Raw genomic sequence first — 25,668 nt, forward strand, 5'->3', positions numbered from 1 at the left:
TGTCTTGGAATACAAACACATGAAGTCAGTCCTATGGTTAGAATCTCAGGGGGCTGGGCGTGATGGCTCACGCCTGTAATCCCAGCACTTTGGGAGGCCGAGGCGGGCAGATCACGAGGTTAGGAGATTGAGACCATCCTGGCTAACACAGTTAAACCCCGTCTCTACTAAAAATACAAAAAATTAGCAGGGCATGGTGGCAGGCGCCTGTAGTCCCAGCTACTCAGGAGGCTGAGGCAGGAGAATGGCGTGAACCCGGGAGGTGGAGCTGGCAGTGAGCCAAGATTGCACCATTGCACTCCAGCCTGGGGTACAGAGTGAAACTCCGTCTCAAAAAGAGAAGAAAAGAATCTCAGGGAACAGGCGGGGCCTGGTGGCTCATGCCTGTAATCCCAGCACTTTGGGGGGCCAAGGTGGGCAGATCACCTGAGGTCAGGAGTTCAAGACCAGCCTGGCCAACACGGTGAAACCCCATTTCTACTAAAAATACAAAAATTAGCCAGCATGGTGATGGGCATCTGTAATCCCAGCTACTCAGGAAGCTGAGGCAGGAGAATCACTTGAACCCATGGGGCGGAGGTTGCAGTGAACTGAGATCACACCACTGCACTCCAGCCTCGTCGACAGAGTGAAACTACATCTCCAAAAAAAAAAAAAAAAAAAAAAAAAAGAATCTCAGGGAAGAAACCTGCTGTGTTCCTTTTCCACCCTCCTACCCCAAAGTATAGGCAGAATTTCTTTTTCCATCTCTTTTTCTTTTGCCAGTGAGCACTTTTTTCTTTTAGTCTGTGTCTTTTTAGACTGAGGGGTGTAGCCTCTCAGGGGAACCATATGAATGTGGGAGATTCACTTCTAACTCCTGAAGTTGTATGACCTGTTTTCTGTATCATGTATCATGGGCTTACAGTTAAAACCGAAGGCTCCAGGGAGTGGGTCTCAAACTGGGTGGTGCTGCTGTTGGGAAATGTGTGGGTGCATTTTTGATTGTCACAGTGGCAATCAAGTCCTAATCATTTGGTCCTCAGGAGCCACGAGCCTAGTGCCAAGTGTACCTACCAAGTGCACAATTCTGTCCCAAAAGAATTGTCCCCCTGCTAACACCAACAGGTTCTCACACCCTGTGGGAAGCGCTGTTTTAGGGCTTGGGGATTGATGGATATACTTTGGCTGCCATAGCATGGACACTACCCCACTTCCTTTATCTACTTTATCTTCTTCATTTGGGCTTTGGAGAGTTTTTGGAGCTCAGCTTTGTTTAAAAAGGACATTTGTTTTACTTTATTTAGCATTTCTAAGTGTTTTGTAGAAGTAGATTTATTTGTTTGTTCTTCAGGAAACCTGGCTCTCACGGTATTATTAAAAATGAAAATCCAGCTGGGCACTGTGGTTCATGCCTGTAATCCCAGCACTTTGGGAGGCTGAGGCAGGAGAATCACTTGAAGCCAGGACTCAGAGGTTGAATAGAGCTGGGATTGTACCACTGCACTCCAGCCTGAGTGACAAGAGTGAAACTGTCTCAAAAAAAAAAAAAAAAAAAAAAAAAGGAAATCCTTTTATTTGCTTTCCCACTATTTTATGAGCATCAGCTATCCTAGGCATTGTGAGCGATGGGATGTGCAGGGTTACAGCATTTCTCTGCACAGTCTATGGGTTGTTCAACTCCAGGAGGTTGTGATTCTGCAGACCACAGTGTGAAGGGGGCCCCTGTCAGTCGTGCGTCCTGGCTGCTCTGGACGTCCCACTGAGGATACGGTGGTTCCTGTGATCAGAGCACTGAGTGCTGTTGCCATTGTGTTCCCAGATGAGCTTGTCAGCTGTTTCACATCAGGGATCAATACCTGTACCTAGGTCATTGCCCCTGTGCAAAATATTAAAGCACTTTTGCTTCAGCAATGACAGTTGACATAGATGATATCTGCCAAGTTAACTGAGCTTCCTTCTTTGACCACTACCACCTTAAGAGCAAGTAATGGGTGATCAAATAATGAAAAGAAACACAAGAAAATCCAAGAGCCAGAGCCAAAAGGTGGGAAAACAGAAACCTCTAAGCCATTCAGGGTAGACTCACTCAGTTGGTGCTTCATTCCAGAGAAGAAAGGGACAGTAGGAGGCAGCATTGGTGCCAGGTTTGCTCAGGGGTCCACTTCCTCCCTAACTTTCCTGGCCAGCTTGGACCTGAATAGAAAGTGTTGCTAGGCAGCTTACAGCTGTAATGGTGTCATTGGAGTAAGGCAGCCGCTTTGCAGATGGAATCTTTCATCTAAAGCATCAGAGGCTCCTTCTGCTCCCATTTCTTCTGTTTCCTTCTCTCTTGCGTGGTTATATTGATAGTGCTCTAGTCCGTGATCCAGTGCCTCATATTTTAGGACAGTGGTGCTCAATCCACTGTCTTCTCAGATTCAGTTAGAGAAGGTTTTTAATGTTCTAGAGTCTTTCTATTCCAAGTGTGGTCCATGGACCTGCAGTTTTGATTAGTATCATTTGGAGCTAGTAAGGAACACAGAATCTTAGGCCCAACCCCATGCCTGTTGAATGAGAATCTGCATTTAACATGTTCCCCTGGGGATCCAGATGCTCTGTCAGTTTGAGAAGCATCCCAGGGGAAAGTGATTCTCATATTCTCTTCTCAATGCAGAGAACCACTATAGAGAACCACTGTGGTAGGCACTCAGTAAATAGCAAAGGAAGAAAGTTGCTTGCACTTTTGCACAGAATATCATGGGAAGAGCATGTATTGTAAGATGTTTATTGTTTGCCAGACTTGGCAAAAACAGACGTTGCAGGATTTTTCAGGTAATGGATATGGGACAGTCTTTTTTTGTTGTTGTACTGTTCTCAGTTTGGCTTATTTAATTATTTTAGTAATTAATGAATTAATTTATCAATTTGCTAATTGTAAAATCAAAATCAGTTAATTTTTTAGTATATAATATATATATTCTTTTATTATAAATTATTTATTGTCTTAACTTAGGCTGTTGTAACAAAATACTATAAACTGAGTGGCTTAAACAACAGTCATTTATTTCTCATGGGTTTAGAGCCTGGGAAGCCCTATCATCTGGGTACTAACCAATTCAGTTCCCTGGTGAGGGCTCTTTTCCTGGCTTACAGACAGCTGCCTTCTTACTGTGTCCTCACATGGTAGAGAGAGAACGAACTCTGATTTCTGTCTCTTCTTACAAGGACACTAATCTCATCCATGGGGACCCCACCCTCATGATCTCATCTAAACTTAATTACTTCCCAAACATCCCTCTTCCAACTACTATTACATTGAGGGGTAGATCTTCAACATAAGAATTCGTATGGGGGGAGACAAAGACATTCAATCCACAACAATTATTATTTATTGTGAAAAATATAAAGTAATATTACTAGTAGTAACAGTAACAACTATCATTTTAATTTGATTGAACCCAGGTGATGGAGCTTGTACTTGGAGGGTCTTACAGTATATGTACACGTCATGAGCGAGATTCCTCGTCCCCCTCACACAGGGGTGGCTTTTAGCAATTACTATCCATGTTGACCCACATTTTCTTCTGATTTCATCTGACAGGGCACAGCCTCTGCAGCGAGCAGGGCAGCAGTGCTGAGACCGCTCCAGAGGAGACCGAGGGGCCAGACTTGGAATCCTCAGATGAGACTGATCACAGCAGCAAGGTGAGAGATTTTCATTTTCGCATCCCATGCTTTGAACCACTGAAGAATCACAGCTGACAATGTCACCTACACAGCTGTATGTGGTTACCAGGCCTCTCCATGGATGAAGTGTTTTTGCTTCTGAGATGTTGCTGAATAGCAGGATATGAAATCCAAATTACAGCCTTGGTAACAAACCTGTATGTGAGAATATAGGGCAGAAATCACTCGTAATGAAATAAAATCCCTTTTCTTTAATTTCTGCTACTGCTGGAGCTCCCAGTTAATGCCATAATTTTATTCCATTTCCCTATTACATCTTCATTTGTGTAGGATGAAACAGCATCCAAAGTATGTGGGATTGAGTCAGCTATGCTTTCTTGCTGCTTAGGGTTTCTGTAATGAACTCCTTTTGAATTACCTGCATTCAGCTCTTGTTTAAAGTGAGCAACTTTTATGTTAAAGGGAAAGAAACCATATTTTAAAATTAATCCAAATACACTTTCCCTTAGTTGAACATAGTAAGAAAGTTCTCCTTCTGACTTTTTGGTGCAAGACACTGAAATTATTGCCCATAATTTTTTTTTTTTTTTTTGAACAGAGTCTCGCTCTGTTGCCCAGGCTGGAGTGCAGTGGCGTGATCTCAGCTCACTGCAAGCTCCGCCTCCCGGGTTCACGCCATTCTCCTGCCTCAGCCTCCCGAGTAGCTGGGACTACAGGCACCCGCCACCACGCCTGGCTAATTTTTTGTATTTTTAGTAGAGACGGGGTTTCACCTTGTTAGCCAGGATGGTCTCAATCTCCTGACCTTGTGATCCACCCGCCTTGGCTTCCCAAAGTGCTGGGATTACAGGCATGAGCCACCGCGCCCAGCTTGTTGCCCATAATTTATCATGCTTCTATTCCACTTCATAAAGAGTTCCATGGGTCAGTAGCCTCTCTTCACTGCAGTCTTCAAAACACAACCCAACTTAAAACCTCTGTGTTACCTGAATCCAAAAGATACTCCCCCCCGACAAAAAAGCAATTGCATGTGATTATGTTTCCATACTTATTCATCTTTTTCTATAATGTTGTTGAGATATTTTTATTCCTCTACGATCTCTCATTTTTTTTGCTTGACACTTACTAGTCACTTAACCTAAGCAAATCACATAACTGTATACTTTTGTTTTCTCATCTGCAAAATCAAGGTCATACTTACTTTTGCTTGGAGATTGGATTTTGGGATGGGTTAAATAATATAACTATGAGAAAGCACATTGATAATGGAAAAATGCTTTTCAAACATGAACTATTATTTTGAAAACTTACATTTGTACATTTCCTGTTTTTATTCCCTCTGTATGTGTATATTCTGTAGGACTTTCTTGTGTGCACATACTTGATTCTTCAGTATCTTTTATCCATATTTGTTTCTGTTTCCTGACTGTAGGATCTTCATTCTCAGTGTCTTTTTAAGTTGGGCACAATATAAAATTTAATATTTAAAGCAACATTAATATTTATAAACTGAAAGGCATTATGTTGTTGGTTGTTAATTAAAAAGCAGATCATTGGAAATGCACATGTTTCCTTTTAAGGCAAATTAAAAAAACCAACTGCTTAAAGTTCCTTTTTATTTAGGTGACCCTTATATTTCTTTTACCCACTTACTTTTGTGGGGTCGGTCAGTTGTCCTCAGGAGAAACAGATATTTCTATACTGATGTAAGACAATTTGAAGGGTATCTATTAAGTTATAGTATTACAATAACTAAAAATATTAATTTTCAATTTCTAACTGGGTTTAGGCAAATAGCTATTTTTCCTGTATCTAAAACATTTATTTCTGAACACTTAAAAAGTGTTGGATCCAAAATGATTGGGTCATTTTTACTTTACTGTGATAGGTCAGTGTTCTCATCTCCTTGTGGATTTCGAGAGAGATCGTTTCCGTGTTAAATATAGTGAGTCATGAGGTCATAAACAGAGTCCTGTATAATATGAGGTTCTGGCAGTGGAGAGCACGGAAGAGGCTCCGGGGCTTTGTGGACTGGTCCCATGTGTCGCTCTGACTCCATGGTTCTTTTTCCAGAGAACAAGGCTCTTGAACTTATCTGGAACATAAAGGGTCAAATATAGAAATAGATGGTGCTGTTTGAAGATTTTCTTGTAGAAATTCTTAGTGGGCTTTCTAAAAAGGGACAGAATTTTCTCAAAATTATTGACAAGGTACTTGGGAGGCTGAAACAGGAGAATTGCTTGAACCTGGGAGACAGAGGTTGCAGTGAGTCAAGATCGCGCCACTGCACTCCAGCCTGGGAGACAGAGTGGGACTCCATCTCAAAAAAAAAAAAAATTAAGAAGTTTGGGTGATGATTTGAATATTTTTAAAGATCATGCAGTAGACTGCATTCAAACCATAAGTTCATATTTCATTCTGCTAGGTTGGATGTGGGGAGCACTGTGTAATTCTGTGTCTGAAATACTTCCTGGTTTTGCTTTGATTCAGACTTCATCTTCTTTATTTGGAATTTTGTCATGCAACTCAAATTAATTAGCTAAAATAACCTTTGGTCAATTAAATTTCTCACTTAGGATATTTGAACGCAAAGGCTTAAATGAGCAGTTCTTGGTGACTGGGTTCTACTGTGTGTTATTAATAATAAATGAGAAGTAATATTTAAGGTCTTGTGTATATTAGGCACTGTTCCATATTAACTCATCTTAGCCTCACAACACTCTTGAGAGAGATACTATTATTTGCCCTATTTTATAGATGAGGGCACTGGAACAGAGAGGTTAAGCGACTTGCTGAAGGTCACACAGCTCTGTGATGACAAAACCAGGATGCAAACCCAGTTTGGCTCCAGGTCTTATGTTGTTAGTGGCTATGTTAAAACTACCTTGTGTCCAGATTGTTAACATCTGGTTTTAAATACCAGGCTTCATAAAAAGGAATTAATTTATTAGTGGTGCTGTAGGCCATTTATATATACAGCCATAAACCACTTAAATTTTTTCCTAATGCTTAATGTTTCTGTGTGTCTCTTTTTATGATTTAAAGTAAGAGCAAGCAAACACCTTAAGTTTCTTGATGAAGGCTAAATATTTTTTGATGCATCTCCTATATAAGTGTGAAATTTTTCTTGAGAATAAGCTGAAAATTAATTTTTCAATCGTTAGCTGTCTAAACTTGGAAGCATGATTTAGCCTTGTCTGAATGTACCAGGCTGAGTGTAGAGATGTAAATGTGTAAATAACTAAATAAATAGAAACAAATAATCACTTTTTATTGCAGCTGAATATGTTAGAGCTGCTGATTTTGTTTAATATTCTTGGTTTCTTTCTAAGTGGACTGTTTTACATAATGTTGGTCAGGATAAAGAAAAAGCATGTTGGAGTTCTGTATGTTTTCACTTGTGTTGAATAGCAGTTTTTGCTATGTGTGGCCTTTTAGAGTTGAGCAAGTAAATGTATGCTTGTTGAGCGTGGTGGTACTGGAATGTCACAGCCACTGGGGAGGGGCAGGGAAACGTCACACTGCAGGGACAGTCTAGCAGCCTTTCTCTTTCTGAGCCGCCTCCTTTCTCCTATGACTGTGGGTGACAACCTCAAAAAGCCTCATCATCACTGGCTACTTTTTTCTCTGCTTCTCATTGAAAACTCTTGTTTCTGGAGATGAATGCTAATTAGCTTCGGGGCAGTGCGGTCATGTGTCATGCATTCCAGGCCTCCTGGCAGCTGTGATTTTGTTTTCCATTTAGCAAATGTATTAGAATAATTTTCAGGACCTTTCCATTAGCAATGACTTTTTCTTTCTCATCCATATTGTTTTTGTCTCAGAAATGTCTGCTTTTATAACAAAGCATGAGTGGAAAAATGTGAAACTTATCAACTGTTACACACACACACTGTTACACACACACACACACACACACACACAACTTTTCTTAGTTGCCTGCTCTTGACTCAGTGTGGAATGCCTTGAAAGTTGTCGGAGCCGGGCAGGTTTAATATTCCTGAGCAGTGCAGGATGCTGGCCAATCAGCTGATCTCAGGCTGCAAGGCAGAGACGCTTACATCCCGGGGAGGCATTTTGTGCTTTGTTTTCTTGCCAGTTTCAGCTCTCCCTTTCTGGAACTTTTATTGTTTAGCCAGGTGAAATCAAAGCCCGAGTTCTGGTCCACAGTTTAGCCTTTGACAGCTTCCCAGAGGGCACTGGTGGGAAGCGAGTGCAGCTCCAGGGTCGCACCGTCGCTGTCCTTGCTGTGTTGAGACGTGGCCGTAGATTTTCATGGGAAAACCAGCATGGGATGTCCATATGAGAGGATGCTCTCTTCAGAGCTAGGAGGCGTTTGGTGCTCTGGGAATATTTTAAGAAACTTCTGTCTCCGTGCTGAACACGTCAGGTGGTAGAATTAATTACCATGAGAATACATTCCTGATGATGTCTGCACTGTGGAAAATAAAGCGCAAGCCCAGGATTGAAAATAATGACAAGTCCGGTGACTCTATATATCGAACACTGCATCTGGTGAGCGCCTTTGCTGTTTGAATCCTATCTGGCTAGGTTTGATTATGTTATGACTTTCTAGCTCAGTTGTTTTTCAATCCAAATGACAGTGATTATACCTTTCCCATTTCCCCATATTCTGTCCTTTTACCCTCTGGATCCCCTTGTTCATAAAGTCTGTATTGTGGCTTTTGGTGGGGGCGGTGGGGAGGTTCGCAGTTGGTATGGAGTTGAATTTGCCTAGCATCTTTACATTTTTCTACTCTTTTATACTTAAATGGCAGAAAGATGTAATCTGCATTTTTTTGTTTAATTAATGGTCAGTTGCATTTTTTGCCTTTGTTTTGGTTATTGAGATTTTGATTGTGTTTTGTGTTATGTGCATGGTGAGACGCTCCCATCCCCCCTCACAACGGGCTGTCCGAGTGATCGGCAGGGAGGTCTGGAAATAGGATGTTCAACTTGTTTCCTTTTGTAAGGCTTGAGGTGTTTTTGACTTTATTTCTGCTTCCTTGAGAAGGAGATAGATATAGAAGGGTTGGCTCAGGGGACGTGTTACTGGTTTGACAGCAACTGACCTATTTGGACAGGTCTATTCCTACAGTAAATATTAACTCTCCAATGAGGAAGTGTAGTGGGGTAATGGCAAGAAATAATTTAGCAAAATCAAATTCAACCTTTTAATAGTTTATTATTAATAGCTCAGTCTGTCCACTATTAGATATTGTGTCATTTAATCAAACTTAAACTTCTACAGCACGTACACCTGATTTGCTCAAATAAGCCTTCTTCCTTCTTGGATATTTCTTCTTTGAAGTTTGTTCAAGAGGAAACTGAAAAGGTGATCGAGAACTGTAGGGATTACCATTGTACATAATGTCTCTGAAATTATGGAGCGCATTGTCCCCAAAAAAAGCTTAAGTAGGGGCTATAAGATTTTAGGCCACTCTGGCCCCTTTTAAATCTGTGGGATGTGTTAAATCGGTCAGACTCAAAGAACAGTTTTAGAACTGTGAACTCATCTAGAGTTAGAAATTGCCTTTGGTGGTTGCATAACAGGAAGAGCTTAAACAGCTGGGTGGCTTGAGTTGATAGTGTGTACTTAAAAGTCTACCCCCCTCTTTTTGTACTTTCTTTTCATCTTCCACAGGAGGAAAGCAGCATTATAAACATTGAGCATCACGCCGGTCTCAGTAAAGTGGCCCATTTCCTTTTGCCATTGTCCTCTCCTTGTCTGTATGTTGGTTGGATAATTCTTAGTCCTGACAGTGGAAAAGCTCTGCTACCCTTTAACAGTTTTAAACTCTCAAAATGCCTGTAAGTGCTTTTTTGGTTTCCAGGGTGACTGATTACAGTACTCAAGTAGGGGAGAGGCTTGTACTTTCCCCACTGGAGAAACCTTGTCTGCCTTTCCCTTGCTGGAGTCCTAAGCTGCTTGTCCCACATCCAGGATACTTGGCTTTTGGGAGCATGTTGAGAACCTCCCATTGAGGGGACCTTTCTTGGCACTTGTGGCTACAGCGCTTGGTGTGGGAATGACTAGGATGCCATCTCTAACATTCAATGGTGGAGCAGGGCAAAGCCTTGCACCCAACTCCTCCTACATTCTACATCATGGCTAAGCTGCATGGAGAAGGGCCTGATGGATTTTGATGTAAAGAAGTTTGGCCACAGTAAAGAGGGAGGGGGATTTAAAAGCAGAGCCCCACAGTATGGAAAAATCTCTAGCTTAGAGGTATTCTAAAGAAAACCTGCATTTCATAATTCCTTCCAAAAAAAATTTTGGGGGGTATTATTTTAATAAAACAGAATTTTCAAACTTGATGACATCCTTTTAAGTTGTTTCCAAGCAAATTTTAAGAGCCTTGTGTATAACACCCTTTAACAACATGTATGTGCATTATAACTTGTAATTATGAATATGGTACCTTTTTATTCTTTATTCAGATAACGTGCAGTTGACAGTAAAGAGATTACATCTATTTGGACTCAGTTCCTCGTACTACACCTGAGGGTTGGTGCCTTGATTCGTTGAATAGAGTTGCCAGTGGAGAAACTGCTTTGCCCCTTGCTCAACTTGAGAGACCACTCAGCTAAGTCTATCCTAGGCTTAGGTCATACCTAATAAGGAAGGGATACTTAAGGCCGTGAAATGTCCAAAGAGGACCCAAGGGAATTTTAGCTGTCCCTGAGATGCTAAAGGTGTTTCCTAATATAAGCCAGAATTTATCTCTGGCTGTCTGAGGGTGAGGTTGGGGTAGGAGACAGCTGGATTTAGAGCACTGAAGCCGTAGCCTGCATCCTACTAACCCGAGCTCACCCCACAGGCCTGCTTCAAACTAAGGATGCCAAACCTCAGGCGTGGTAAACTTACATAGACCAAGTCAGAAACCCTGTTCACACTCTTAAAAATGGAATTCTCAAAGTATTTATGGTAGAACAGATGGAATGAAAACCCAGAGGTAGTGAGGTGTGAATTGGAAGCACAAAGGAATGTGTTAGTTCCTTTGTCTTTTGGAATTTCCTGCCTTTGATATGTGTCATATCCCCATGTTTGCCTTTCGTGAATCACCGATTTCACACGGACAGTTTGCCTAAATGATAAAAGGTGTGCTCTGCCTCTGTGGCAGGTCCTCAGATAACGTTTTTTTCAACATCATTTCATCATAACGTTTATGTGAAAAAAATTGATTTCTAGCCAGGACCACTGTCTGTGTGGAATTTGCATGTTCAATCCAGGTCTTCATGGGTTTTCTCTGGGTACTCGGGTTTGCTCTCACATCCCAAAAACACGCACGTGGGATGAATTGGCATGTCTCAGTGGTCCCTGAGTGAGTGTGTATGTGTGTGCATCCTGTGATGGAATGGCATTCTATTCAGGGTTGGTTTCTGCCTTGCCCCCTGAGCTTTCAAGATAGGCTCCAGTCACCCATGATCCTGAGCTGGAATAAGTGGGTTGGAAAATGAGTGAATAAATGAATACAAATCATTATAAAATAAAAATTTGTAAAGTATACAATCATACAAATGCAGGAAACTATGCAGTACAAAAGTGTTCAGAGATCCTGCCAAAGTTGTTCTTGCTAGATTTTGAACTGCATGATGGTAGGAGGTGCCCCTTACAATTTTTGCTTTGCAAACATTTATGGCTTGACTTAACACACTACCACTACGACCACCGTCACTCACCAGTTCACCAAAAGCTGGGTAAATGGTTCTTTTAACTTGTTTTTATTTATCTTACTTAAATGTATATCTGGCTTACATTTATTTCAGTGTTTAATATTAGAAGTCTTTTGGTCTTTATTTAGAAGCCTGGTGATTTTTTCTGTGACCAGAAATGTGCTATAGGAACTTAACTTGTTTGTATCAATTAGCCTACAGTAAAAATGGTTTCTTTATGCCATTTAGCTTAAAGTCAGTTTCCAAGAGCCTATAAACCATGTTAAGTGAGGACTCACTGTAATAGACTGCAGTGAAGAATATATTTGCTATGAGCAGTAGCTTTCCTATTAATTCTGTCAAAAACAGACAGCTGTGATTACCGTTGGAAGCTTTAGAAAAGGATGGTATAAAGAGAGGTGCCAATTATACATTTGTTGTGTTAGGTGCCTTTGCCAGGTACCAAATCAAAGCAACCAAGGAGAGTTTGGGATAAGATAGGGGCAGGGCACAGTTAGTTGTCAGCTGTTACCACTGTCTGTCCATGGATTTTCATTTTGGCAAGGGTTTACTTTCTTTCTCATTGTGACTGTGTTATAATGAGTTTTCTATTACAGTTATCACTGGATCATCTAAAAGACACATGAAAATTTTTGCTAAAATGGATGTATTTGTTCCTTTGTAATTTTTAAGACAAAGCCTTACTTGACTGTATATTTAATGATGATTTTGAGTTATTGAAATTCTAGCATAACTAAATAAAATAGTTTATTTCTACTGAAATAAGCTTTGATCAACAACACACAGTTTTTCTTTTTTAACAGCCTTGTTGAGATATAATTTACATACCATACAGCTCAGCCTATTTCGGTCAATTTTTCCAGTCAGTCACCTAAGGGAAAATTGTTTGTGGGGTTATTCAGTGTCAGAAACATGCATTTCCACAGAAAACATTGAGTAGTGCCACTGACAGGTGACTGACACCTTCTGGCACATAAGACCAGGGTTAGTGCTAGCAACGAATAAGCTGTGGTAATTGTAAGAGAATTAGAATAATAATTATGTGGATGTGGGTCCTGGCTCTCCTCTGTCCTGTCATGCCACTGCAGCTAATGCATCCTTCTTAGGTTCTGATTTTCCCTGTCCTTGCCTCATCTTTATTCCAGACTTCCTTCCCTTTCGGATATGCTAATGAGGGAAAGGCTCTTCAATGTTGGCTGCCTTCCTCTGTGTTTAAAACTCCTCCATGGCATACACTTGATTTTAGCTTTTCTGCCCTACACAAAACACGAGCCTTGACTTTTAGCTCTGTGCACCAACTATTGTTTTTGGGAGGATATTCTCATGTTCTTGCTAGGTAGGTGGGTAATAGAAGAAGTTATTCTTTATTTGCACCGGTATTTCCTGGAAATGCTTTGTGCCTAGAGTTGAATTAGACAATAGAAGCAGAGAGAGAAGTGTGAGAAGGGCAGCCACTAGCTTCAAGAAAATTTCCGTGACCGGGCGCGGTGGCCTATAATCCCAGCACTTTGGGAGGCCGAGGCGGGCAGATCACGAGGTCAGATTGAGACCATCCTGGCCAAAATGTTGAAACCGCATCTCTCCTAAAAATACAAAAAATTAGCCGGGCGTGGTGGCGGGTGCCTGTAGTCCCAGCTACTCAGGAGGCTGAGGCGGGAGAACGGCGTGAACCCGGAAGGTGGAGCTTGCAGTGAGCCGAGATCATGCCACTGCACTCCAGCCTGGGTGACAGAGTGAGACTCCGTCTCAAAAAAAAAAAAAAAAAAAAAGTAAGAAAATTTCCATCAAACATTCATTGAGTGGTGCATTGGAACAAGTGTTAGTGAATTAAATTTTGTGTTACTACATAGCCTCTAGAGCAATTACACGGAGAGCTTTAAAACATATTGATATTTGCATATCTCGCCCCAAAGATTCTGATGAAATTGATCTCTGATGTGCACGGGCATCGGGATGTTGAAAAGCTCCCCAGGTGATTCTCATAAGCGGCCAAGCTGGAGAACTACTGGTCTCATGGGTTTTTTTTACAGCAGCCTATGCTTTGGAGAACTGTTTGTGTAACTGGAAGAGTTGGAATTTTAGAATCCTGGAATCCTACGTTTCAAATGCATGACAAAATGTGTGCAACCTTTATGGTCTGCACCTGATTCATCCCCGGTAGATGTGGAGAGTGGGATCTCCTGTTGAGGCCTGTTTTAGGGCTAATTCCGTTATTCTTAAAGGGGAGTGGTATCTTTTTGCCTTTGGAGAAGCTGGAGAGGGAGCAGCTTTTTTTTAAGTATGGGTATCTTTCTTAATCTAGAAAGTTGACTCAGTGTCCATTTTTAACAGGAAGAACCTTAGCTTATAAAATCATCTTTGCAACATTGCAAAGTAGATAGTGTACTGAACTGGGAGTCTGATAATAAGGCTTGTACCTTGGGTGAAATGCAGCTAACTTTTATGTCTCCTGATTTATCAACTTCTTGCTTGGAGAATGGTTAAGATACATAGGCTTTGGAACCAGATTGCCTGGTTCAAATCCCAGCTCTGCCACTTACGTACTGCATCATCGTGGATGAGTTACTTAACCCCTCTGGGCTTCCGTTGTCCTTACCGTGTGGGCAGATGAAATGCCTCAGACCGGCACTAGGCGTGTGGTAAGCAATTAGTGTATGTTAGCAATCATTATCCTGGTTGTTTTGAGCATTCAAGAAGCTCTCCTAAATGTGGAGCAACTTGTGGAAACACAAGTCAACATTCATATGTGACAGTTCATTAACCAGGAAGAACACCTCTAGGAGGTCCAGGTGTCAGGTGCGTCTAATGAGGGATAATGACCTCTGCCTTCCCTTCCCCACTGTGCTCCAAAGAGTACAGAACAGGTGGCCGCATTTTGCCGCAGTTTGCACGAGATGAACCCCTCTGACCAGAGCCCATCTCCTCAGGACTCCACGGGGCCTCAACTGGCGACCATGAGACAACTCTCAGATGCAGATAAGCTGCGTAAGGTGATCTGCGAGCTCCTGGAGACGGAGCGCACCTACGTGAAGGTATGTTTCTCGTTTCTCCCCCTGTCCTCCCTCTGCCTCGTAAAGGAGTGAAGTTGGTGTGTCTCTGCTGGTTTTCATTAACAGCTGAATCAAACTGGTCATGAAGAGTGTCTTGGTTTCTCTTGGAATTTTGCCTTTACTCTGAATGTTAAAAGCTTGTTGTGAGTTTTTTTTTTTTTTTTTTTTGTCTTCTTTTTTTTTTTTATAAGATAGTCTCACTCTGTTGGCCAGGCTGGAGTACAGTGTTGTGATCATAGCTCACTGCAGCCTTGACTTCCTGGGCTCAAGTAATCCTCCCTCCTCAGCCTCCTGAGTAGCTGGGACCACCATGCCCAGCCCCGTTTTCTGTTTTTTGTAGAGAGGGGGTTTCACCATGTTGCCCATGCTGGTTTCGAATTCATGGGCTCAAGCGATCCTCCCACCTTGGCCTCCCAAAGTACTGGGATTATAGGCATGAGAGCTACCATGCCCAGCCTTCTTGTGATTTTTAAGGAAGCCTAGCAATTTTTACAGCAATTCATTTATATATATATAAATATATATATATGTATGTGTTGACCTAATAAGAAAGCTAAATTTAATTTTTTAAAAAGTTGAGGATATGATCTTCATAATCTAATTAGAGTCTAGCCACAAGAGTGTCAGGTCTGTTGTCTTTGTGTTATTACTTGTTTTGACACCTGGTCACATTCCCCATGCAGAGGCAGGGTGATCTGTTTAAGTATCTATATTTTAGTCTTTAAATCAGGGGTTAGCAAATGATGGCCCTTGGGTCAAATCCAGCCCGCCTCCTGTTTTCGCAAATAAAGTTTGATGAGAACACAGCCGCACTCATTCCTTGACGTACTGTCTGTGCCTGCTTGGGTGCTACAGTTGAAGAAGTTGCAACGGAGACCGTATTTTAGTCCTCGAAGCCTAAAATATTGACAGAAAAGGTTGGCTTACTCCTGCTTGAAATGGACCTTAATCACCTAAAGTCTCTAATGTTAGCCTTCGGGACAGGATCTGTTTGTTCTCTTCTAGATCCTTTTATAGACGTTAACATATGCTTTATACTTTAAGTTCTAGGGTATATAAAAAAATAAAAATAAATAAAAAATAAAAAAACACATAAGCTAATGAGTTCTCTTTTCAATTCTTAGGATTTAAACTGTCTCATGGAGAGATACCTAAAGCCTCTTCAAAAAGAAACTTTTCTCACCCAAGATGAGGTATGCTGGAAATGGTTTCAACTTTGTGACCATGATACTGTGGTTTGGCTTGTTGGTAAAAAGGAAAAAATGGGGGCACGCGTAACACTGAAAACATTTTGAATGTATTTAATTGTAGTAACTAGGTGAAATTACTGCCTGCTAAGCTTTGGTGTGCTCATGGAGAGTAAAAAACTGCCCCGCTCTCTGGTATGGGATTCTCTTAATTGATAAGAATTGATAGAAAAACCTTGTAATCAGATATAAATAACGTTTAGGAAGACTAATGAGATATGAGGTGCATTAAATTCTGTTTCATTTCTAGCTTGACGTGCTTTTTGGAAATTTAACGGAAATGGTAGAGTTTCAAGTAGAATTCCTTAAAACTCTAGAAGATGGAGTGAGACTGGTACCTGATTTGGAAAAGCTTGAGAAGGTCGACCAATTTAAGGTAAGTAGTGCAAAGCTGCCTCCAGCGTCAGGGCTATAGTGTGGCTCAAGTTGAATCCCCTGATCGTGTTAATGTCTTCATTGGAGGGCCACAGTGGGGTCCGTTCCGTAAGGGTGTCTGAGAGGGGAACGGAGTGTATCTTGCCTGTCTGGCTAAGGAAGACCAATGCCATCAATTTACATTAAACTGGTGCAGCTGCTGGCTTTTATATGCGAGGAAGTACCAACCTTGACCTTTTGTTTGGTTTATGTGGGGGCCTTTAATGTTTTAGCTATCGGTGAATTAGAATAGGCACTTCTGGCTGGGCATGGTGGCTCACACCTGTAATCCCAGCACTTTGGGAGGCCAAGGCGAGTGGATCACCCGAGGTCAGGAGTTCGAGACCAGCCTGGCCAACATGGCAAACTCCCATCTCTACTAAAAGTATAAAAATTAGCTGGGCATGGTGGCGGGCACCTGTAATCCCAGCTACTCAGGAGGCTGAGGCAAGAGAATCATTTGAACCTGGGATGCAGAAGTTGCAGTGAGCCGAGATCGTGGCACTGCTTTCCAGTCTGGGGGACAAGAACGAGACTCCATCTTAAAAAAAAAAAAAAAAAAAAAAAAAGGCACTTCTGGTTACCCAGTAAACAAATTAATTTATCCTGTTCTGGGAAACTTTGCTTAATGGAAATGCTTATCATCATCCAGGGGAAAGACAATCTTCCAGCACACAGTGTCCTTGCAGCCTAATGAGGATTTATGACTAGTGCCTTAGCAAGGCTGCTTATTTCCTCTTCCCTGCTTGGCTTTCTTTTATTGCAGATTTCCTGTGTTGCACCTCCAATTAACAAAGCACATTGCTTCATATATTGGCTTACATGTCACCCTCATGTGCTTTAACAAACAGATTAATTGAGGTATAATTGTGTAGTAGAATATGCTGCATATATTTGGTATGGAATTTGATGAATTCGCACACACACACCCCTATGAAACCATGGCCACAATCAGGACAGTGCACATAATCATTTCTCCTGAAAGTCTTGTCCTGCCCTTTTGTGGTTTTTCTCTCCTGCCTCTTACTGCCTTCCCACTCTACCCCTGCTCCATGCTCTGCTCCCTGTTGTTATAGATATGTTTGCATTCTGGAATTTTATATTGGTGGAATCCCATACCAAGTACCTGTTTTTCTGGGGCTGCTTCCACTCAGCGTAGTTGTACTGAGATCGTCCATATTGCTGTGTATCAAGAGCTCATCCCTTTTCATTGCTGCATTGTCTTCCATTGAGTGGATAGACCACACTTTGTTATCCGTGCACCTTGGGTTGTTTCCAGTTTTTGGTAATTACAAATAAAGCTGCTGTGAACATTTGTGTACAAGTTTTATTATGGATATATGCTCTCATTTCTCTTAAGTACCCAGGAAGGGAATGGTTGGGTCATATGGTAAGGGTATGTTTAACTTTTTAAGAAACTGCTAAACTGTTTTACAAAGTGGTTATACCATTGCAGCTCCCTCCAGCAGTTCCTCCTCATTGTTCTGCTGAGGTCAAGTCACTTTCTCTTTTTCGCTATTCTAACAGGTGTGTAGTAGCACCTCATTATGGTTCTAATTTTAATTTCCCTAATGACGTACGATGATGAGCATCTTCTGTTATGTGCTTGTTTTTTGCCGTCAGTATATCCACCTTGGTGAAGTGTTTGTTCAAATAATTTGCTCATTTATTTTACTGGGTTATTTGTTTACTAATACTGAGTTTTGAGAGTTCTTTGTATATCCTTTATAAGTCCTTTATCTGATACATGATTTGTAAATATTTTTTTCTGTATTTGAGGCCCGTCTTTTCATTTTCTTGACAGTGCCCTTCACAGAGCAGAAGTTTTTAATTTTGATGAAGTACAGTTTTTCAAATTTTCCCTTTTTGAATCGCACTTTCGGTGTCTTATCTATGAAATCTTTGCCTAAAGATTTTTTCCTGTGTTTTCTCTTAGAAGTTTTGTAGTTTTCTCTTAGAAGTTTTATAGTTTTACATTTAGACTTCTGATCTATTTGAACTTAAATTTGTTATGGTTTAATGTAGGAATCAAAGTTAATTTGTGTGTGTATGAATATCCAATTTTTCTAATCCTGTTTGTTGCAACGACTGTCGTTTGATCCTTTTTCCACTCAATTTCTTTCGCATTTGTGTTAAGAATCAGTTGTTCATATGTGTATAGGTCCCCATACGCTTTGCCTGTCTTCTAACACTTGCATGAATCTAGCTGTGTAATATTAGGGTACAAGTTTCGGAGCTGAGGTAAAGACTGCCTCACCTCGATATTCTACCTCAATATATGTTTTTTTGTGTGTGTGTTATCTCTTTACATTGCCTCTCTGCAACAGGAGCTACTAAGAATTACATACAAACACACATAAGTATGTGAGTATATTATAGGTGTTCATTTTTGTTTGGATATAATTTCAGACTTACAGAAAAGTTACAAGAATAGTGCAAAGAATTCCTGAATACTCTTCATCTAGATTCCCCAAATGGTAACATTGGGATACGTTTGCTTTATTCTTTCTTTCCCTCCCTGTCTCCTATGTGTATATGTATCCATATGTGCATGTGTGTACATTATGCATGTATGGTGTGTCTGTGTGTACATATAAAATATTTTCTTCCCAAACCATTTAAGAGAAAGTTGTAGGCACAATATATCCTTCACCCTAAATACTCCATATAGTTCATTTTTGTGTTCAAAAATTGCTTGTTGGTGGTTATGCTCTTCATTTGAAATACAGTTAGGTTCATTGTAGTGATATCTGTTTTCTAAATTAGTAAATTAATAATTTGCACAGTAGAACACATGATGTGGCCTGATAGATAAACAAAAAAACTGCTTAATAAAAATGGATGTATTCTGGAGGCCAGGGTTGGTTAAAATATGGTTATAGACATACTTTAAAATACTACGTTTTAACCTAAAGTAGCTAACATTCATTATATTCATTTACAAGTCTTTTGCTGTGGGGCTGGTTCTTTGAGTTTGGGTCCAGTTAATCGCTAAAAGGATTCACAAGAAGGAGACTTTGGGTACCAGAACTTTGATATGGACTTGAGTGTACTGACAGCAGTGTTATTCTAGGGAGAGGCTGGTACATTGCTTCTTTTAGTGACAGGTGGAGCATCTCAAATCTGAAAATCTGAATTCCGAACTGCTCTAAAATTGGAAACTTCTTGAGTGCCAACATGATGCTCTAAGGAAATGGCCATTGGAGCATTCTGGATTTTCGATTTTTGATGCTCAACCAGTAAATAGAATGCAGATATTCTCAGATATGAAAAAATATGAAATCTGAAATACTTCTGGTCCCAAGCATTTTGGATCAAGGATACCAAACCGGTACTTCCATACTCAACTGTCACTCTTCTCAATTCCACATAAATGGGACCCTCTTCATATACCTTCACTTTGCTGCTTATGGCACAATCTGATTGTCTCCATTCCATCTGTAAGGCGAGATGGCTCATGAACACTAGTGTGCCTGCCTGCAGGATTCTCTCCAGGCTCTCTGAGTTGGTTTCCAGACAGTTTTGCTCCGAAACCTGTTGCTATTGATTTCCACAATTGCTGCTCTTTTTAAAATCCTCATTGTATATTTGACAAAAAAAAAAAAAAGAAAAAACTTGTTAAATTCTTCAAACTGTGTTGCATAGAGCACTAGTCTCAAGGTAGTATCAGAAGGAAATAAATTAGTTGTGATGTCAAATAAGTTTTGATAAAATTTTCATTTGGAAATTTGCAATGTACACTAGCCTATGATAAGCGTTCTGAAGTCCTACAGAACAGAAACATTGGGGAAATGGAGTCTTTGTGTATAAACCCCTCATATTTGTGTGCACTGTGTTCCCTGAGAATCAATTTTTAAGGCGGGAGGAATAAGTGAATACCTTAATGTTTCATCTGTGGTTATGGTAGGGTAAATAAACACTTAGTAAATATTAAGTTAAATAAATGGATGGCTAGAGGGAGGGGTTACATTTAGCACATTTTCTTCCACAACTTTTTTTGCTTAATTCTTGATTATGACTCTGTATTAGTTCATTTTCTCATTGCTATGAAGAAATACCTGAGACTGGGTAATTTGTAAAGAAAAAGAGGCTTAATGGGTTCACAGTCCCTCATGGCTGGGGAGGCCTCAGGAGGAGCAAAGTCACGTCTTACATGGCGGCAGGCAAGAGAGCGTGTGCAGGGGAACTGCCCTTTATAAAAACCATCAGATCTCATGAGACTTATTTGCTATCATGAGAACAGCACAGGTAAAACCTGCCTCCATTATTCAATTACCTCTCACAACATATGGGGATTATGGGAGCTACAATTCAAGGGGAGATTTGAGTGAGGACACAGCCAAACTATATCAGGCTCCAAGGATAACTCCCTCACAGAGTCTGATGGCAGTACCCAGGGTACTCCTGCTGACACCCTCCAAGCCAGGGTGGAGATTTGGGGAGGGCTTGGAAAATAAAGGAGGAAAAGGAGAACATGTAAGAAGAGAAGTGAGGCATCTAATTACCAATTATGTATGGTTTAAAATAAACCTCTTTTTTTTTTTTTTTTTGGTCATGGACAGACTCAGAATCCTCTGCATTGTTCATTAGATAAATTGCACTTTGGGGAACCTAGTTTGTTACTCAAATTCAAAACCTTATTTCTTTGCTTGAAACCTGCCTTTTAATTCTAAGCCTCAATAAGCTAAATAAGGCCCCTCTCTAAACAAGACTCTTTCAGTGTGAAACTCACAGAAGATGTTTGTCTGAGGCCATATATATATATATATATATTATATAATATATTATATAATATATATATAAAATATATATAATATATTATGAATATATAATATATTAAATATATAATATATTATAAATATATAATATATTAAATATATAATATATTATAAATATATAATATATTAAATATATAATATATAAAATATATATAACAATTATATAATATATAAAATATAAATATATAATATATAATATATAAAATGTATTCTATAAAATAGATAATATATAATATGTATTATATATTATATATTTTGTATATTACATATTGCATATAATATATTTATATATAATATATAATATATTTATATATTACATTTATATTTTATGTATTATATATTTATATATCTATATATTATATATTTATATATAATATATCTGTCTATATATATAATATGTGGGATACAAAGTATCTTCTCAGGCATAGTAAAATCTTAATGAGAAGGCCTCTACCCAGTTGTGATCCTACTGGGACAGGGCAGAGAGGCTGGGGAGATGATACCTGATTTCCATAGTTGAGCGTGTTTCTTCCTTTAATATTGCTTATGTTCTTCGCTGCTAGAGGAGAGGGTGGTTTTGGAAGGCATGAAGATAGTGATCAGAGGAACATGTTTTCTGCTTCGGGGGCGGGAGGTATGAGCATTTCCTGCCTTTATTTAGTTTGCCAACAGGAGCTAATGGGAGAATTGAGATTTCTGACTTTTCCAAAATATATACTTTCTCATCAACATTCAAACAGCCTGGATAGGTTATTAAAAGACACAGACCTGGAAAACCAGGGACATCTCCCCTATAAATACTAAGAAGACAAAAAGTCCAACACCTTTTACACAAACTTGTATGAGCACATACTTTGTAATGGGCAATTTTAGGGCATTTGATAGCAAATAAAGGCTCTGACAGACATGGAAGATGTTGATTTGTGGGGTGGGCCAGGCAGATGTGAGCTCCCTGCCATAACCTGCTGTTATTTCCAGTGGAGGAAGGAAACAACCAACTGTTTCCTTTTCTCGTCAAATCTAGAAAGTGCTGTTCTCTCTGGGGGGATCGTTCCTGTATTATGCTGACCGCTTCAAGCTCTACAGTGCCTTCTGCGCCAGCCACACAAAAGTTCCCAAGGTCCTGGTGAAAGGTAAGGCCTCTGAGGATGTGGAGGTGGGGGTGTGTTGCTTGTCAGTTGTGTGGCTGACAGTGGTTGGGGGCTTTTGGACAGAAATCTAAGAGTCATTGGTTGCCAGATAGGTGTTCCAGCAAGCCACTGATATGGGTGCTGAGCAATGCAATGCATTCAGTTTTTTTTCTTTCTTTCTTTTTTTTTTTTTTGAGACAGTGTCTCACTCTGTTGCCCAGGCTGGAGTGCAGTGGCATGATCTCGGCTCACTGCGACCTCTGCCTCACAGGTTCAAGTGATTCTCCTGCCTCAGCCTCCTGAGTAGCTGGGATTACAGGCGTGCACCACCACACCTGGCTAATTTTTGTATTTTTAGCAGAGATGGGGTTTCGCCACGTTGGCCAGGCTGGTCTTGAACTCCTGACCTCAGGTGATCCACCCGCCTCGACCTCCCAAAGTGCTGGGATTACAGGCATGAGCCACTGCTCCCTGCCTTTTTTTTTTTTTTTTTTTGAGACAGAGTCTTGCTCTGTCACTCGGGCTGGAACCTCCACCTCCCAGGACAAGCGATTCTCCTGCCTCAGCCTCCCGAGTAGCTGGGACTACAGGCCCCTGCCACCACACCTGGATAATTTTTGTATTTTTTGGTAGAGATGGGGTTTCACCATGTTGGCCAGGCTGGTCTTGAATTCCTGACCTCAAGTGATCTGCCCACCTCGGCCTCCTACAGTGCTGGGATTACAGGCATGAGCCACCACACCTGGCCAATATCTTGAATTAATGGTTTTGTCAATTTTCTTGTAATGAAAGTTTTACCTTGCTATTTGGGGCCAGAATTGATGGGTCTTTTTGCAGTTATGTAAAAACGTAGGGGGTTTAGAAATTCCTTGCTTTATTTCTGTTTTTCTTTAATTTTGATTATAACCTACCACACTTCATAACTAAGTCCTCACTTCACATTGTTGATAGGTTCTTGGAAACTGTGACTTTTAAGTGACACGATGTACAGCAGGTTCCCAACTAATGTCATTTTGTTCAACATCATTTTGTTACAATGTTGATGAGGAAAAAAATTGGTTTCATTATACGTCATTTTGCATAAAGTTGCAGTTTCCAAGAACTTACTACATTAAGTGAGGACTTACCGTATACCTTTTTGTGGAATTTTATCTTCCTTCACCTACTTTTGTTCCTGGGAGTGTGATAACGGCTCCCAAAAGCACTTCTAAAGTTGTCTCAGTTATCCTTGAAAATTGCTGCATTTGTAGTTATTTTTGTGCAGGACAAAGTAGAATTTTTATATTGGCAAGCTGCTTTTCCTTAAGTGCTCTGAGAAGACGGTGGAACATTCTGAGAGTCTCCAGAAAGTGGTTATGTCTCCATAGTTCATCATATGGTGGTTTTTGATGGTAAAAGGATTAAGGAAACATTTTCTTGGCAAACAGTAGCACCAACAGAAAATTTGATTTCAAAGAATCTCTGGAAATCAGCTTGCTGTTCCTTAACACTTCACTGTAGCTGCCAAGTAAACAGCTGCTGATCAGGTCCCCAGATATGTAAATAATATTCTTGTGTTTGTTTATGTTTGCTGCCAAAGAGAACTAGCTTGACTTAATTTAAAACCTATTATAGGAAGTATTAGCACAATACAGATCTCTGGGTAACAAAGAGCCTGCCCCAAATAAAAACAGTCTGAAGGGTAGTGGTGGTCTGTGCAACAGAGTTCTGGTGGAACCTCAAATGAAAAGGGGACCTGGGATTCTCTTTGTCATGCTGCCTGTCCTTTCCCGTGTGCTGTGTTGGACATATGGTTCTACGTGTGCAGTGTGTTTCTTTTAAAACCTTTATTGAATGTTAATTTTATGAGATTGTTAAAGTAACAATTTTAGAGTGCTTTGCTCCACAGTGAAATTTTATACCCATCTCGGCCCTTGAGCAATTTGTTATTTTTAATCACTCAATTAGATTAAATTCTGCCCCCATGGATTTTTTCTTAATTCAGTAAGAAAAATATTATATTATCTTTCAAAACTATCCCTTAAAACAGTGGGTATGACCCATATTTTTCTTTTCTTTTTTTTTTTTTTTTTTTTTTTTTCCTGAGATGGAGTCTCACTCTGTTACCTAGGCTGGAGCGCAGTGGTGTGATCTCGGCTCATTACAACCTCCGCCTCCCAGGTTCAAGTGATTCTCCTGCCTCAGCCTCCTGAGTAGCTGGGATTACAGGTGCACGCCACCATGCCCAGCTAATTTTTGTATTTTTAGTAGAGACAGGGGTCTCACCATGTTGGCCAGGCTGGTCTTGAACTGACCTCAGGTGATCTGCCCGCCTTGGCTTCCCAGAGTGCTAGGATTACAGGCACACGCCACCATGCCCAGCTAATTTTTGTATTTTTAGTAGAGACAGGGGTCTCACCATGTTGGCCAGGCTGATCTTGAACTCCTGACCTCAGGTGATCCGCCCACCTCGGCTTCCCGGAGTGCTTGGATTACAGGTGTGATCCACCGTGCCCAGCTGACCCATATTTTCTAATTGTCTAATGAGCCCAGAGGGTCAGGATAACTCTGAGAACAGCAAAGTGCATGTTCATGTTCATCGCGGACTCACAGCTGGCCTGGAAGAGTGATGCTCCTGGACTGCGCCAAGCATTGTGAACTGTGCACTGTTTTGCTCTGATATGGAATTCAGTCGATGGGTGAAATACCCACAGCCATATTTTTGGACGAAAATATTTTGCTGGGGAAGAGTTCCTGGGTCCCTTCTAGATGTGGCCCTAGACTTGGGATGCCCCACAAAATCCATCACTTCCTCATATGCTGGGCCCCAGCCCAGCCCAGCTCTCCTATCACATGGGGCCAGTCGGCCATTCTTCCCAGTGTCCTTTCTCTTCAGGAATTTGTACTTTGGAAAGACAAGAAATGATGCCAACCCAGGGAGTCTGTTCTCTTAATGGGGCTTAAAAGGGATAACAAGATTGTGGTCTTATGAGGTCTTCCCCCATGATTGCTGTTTTTTAAAATTAAAGACAGGGCCAGGTGCAGTGGCTCACACCTGTAATCCCAGCCCTTTGGGAGGCCGAGGTGGGCAGATCATTTGAGGTCAGGAGTTCGAGACCAACCTGACCAACATGGTGAAACCCCATCTCTACTAAAAATACAAAAAAAAAAAAAAAATAGCCAGACCTGATGGTGCATGCCTGTAGTCCCAGCCACTCAGGAGGCTGAGGCAGGAGAATTGCTTGAACTCAGGAGGGAGAGGTTGCAGTGATGCACGATGTGCCATCGCACTCTAGCCTGGGCAACAGATTGAGACTCCGTCTCAGAAAAAAAAAATAAAGACAGAAGCATCATGTTCCGATGCCCTTTTATAGCATCTTTAGTCTTAGCTCATACCCCTAACCACTGAGGATGGAAAGACATTTTTATTAGACATTTTAAAAGTTTAATATTTATATATTTTAAACTTTCTAATAAAATCTATAAATATCATTAAACTTTTAAATTTTTATATTTTAAGCTTTCTAATAAAATATATATCATTAAACTTTTAAATTTCTATATTTTAAACTTTCTAATATACGTGTGTGTGTGTGTATATATATATATAAATTATATATACACTCCCACTGTTTTTTGCGGGGAGAGGGTATTTATTTATTGAAGAGATTTTTGAGTTCCTGTGACATTCCAGGTGCTGTTATGAAAAGTATCGAGTCACTGGAGTGCCATGTAAAATTTCCAA

At 40.5% G+C, this 25,668-nt stretch overlaps 1 protein-coding gene across 14 annotated transcripts in view; it reads left to right on the plus strand.

Annotated features, from left to right (window-relative positions):
- TIAM1 (TIAM Rac1 associated GEF 1) overlaps positions 1–25,668 on the plus strand; it is a 458,079-nt gene that overhangs the window by 406,555 nt on the left and 25,856 nt on the right. For 11 of the 14 annotated variants that reach the window (XM_055279454.2, XM_055279461.2, XM_055279452.2 and 8 more), the window contains 5 exons: positions 3,563–3,666; positions 14,178–14,357; positions 15,500–15,568; positions 15,873–15,998; positions 21,839–21,947. In XM_055279454.2, coding sequence (XP_055135429.2) covers positions 3,563–3,666; positions 14,178–14,357; positions 15,500–15,568; positions 15,873–15,998; positions 21,839–21,947 — 588 coding nt within the window. Of the gene's footprint in view, positions 1–3,562; positions 3,667–7,595; positions 8,164–14,177; positions 14,358–15,499; positions 15,569–15,872; positions 15,999–21,838; positions 21,948–25,668 lie in introns of those variants that run through there. The other 3 variants (XM_055279464.2, XM_055279468.2, XM_055279469.2) reach the window with 3 other exon arrangements.

Source organism: Symphalangus syndactylus, chromosome 5 (genome assembly GCF_028878055.3).
Source record: "Symphalangus syndactylus isolate Jambi chromosome 5, NHGRI_mSymSyn1-v2.1_pri, whole genome shotgun sequence".
NCBI lineage: Eukaryota > Metazoa > Chordata > Mammalia > Primates > Hylobatidae > Symphalangus > Symphalangus syndactylus.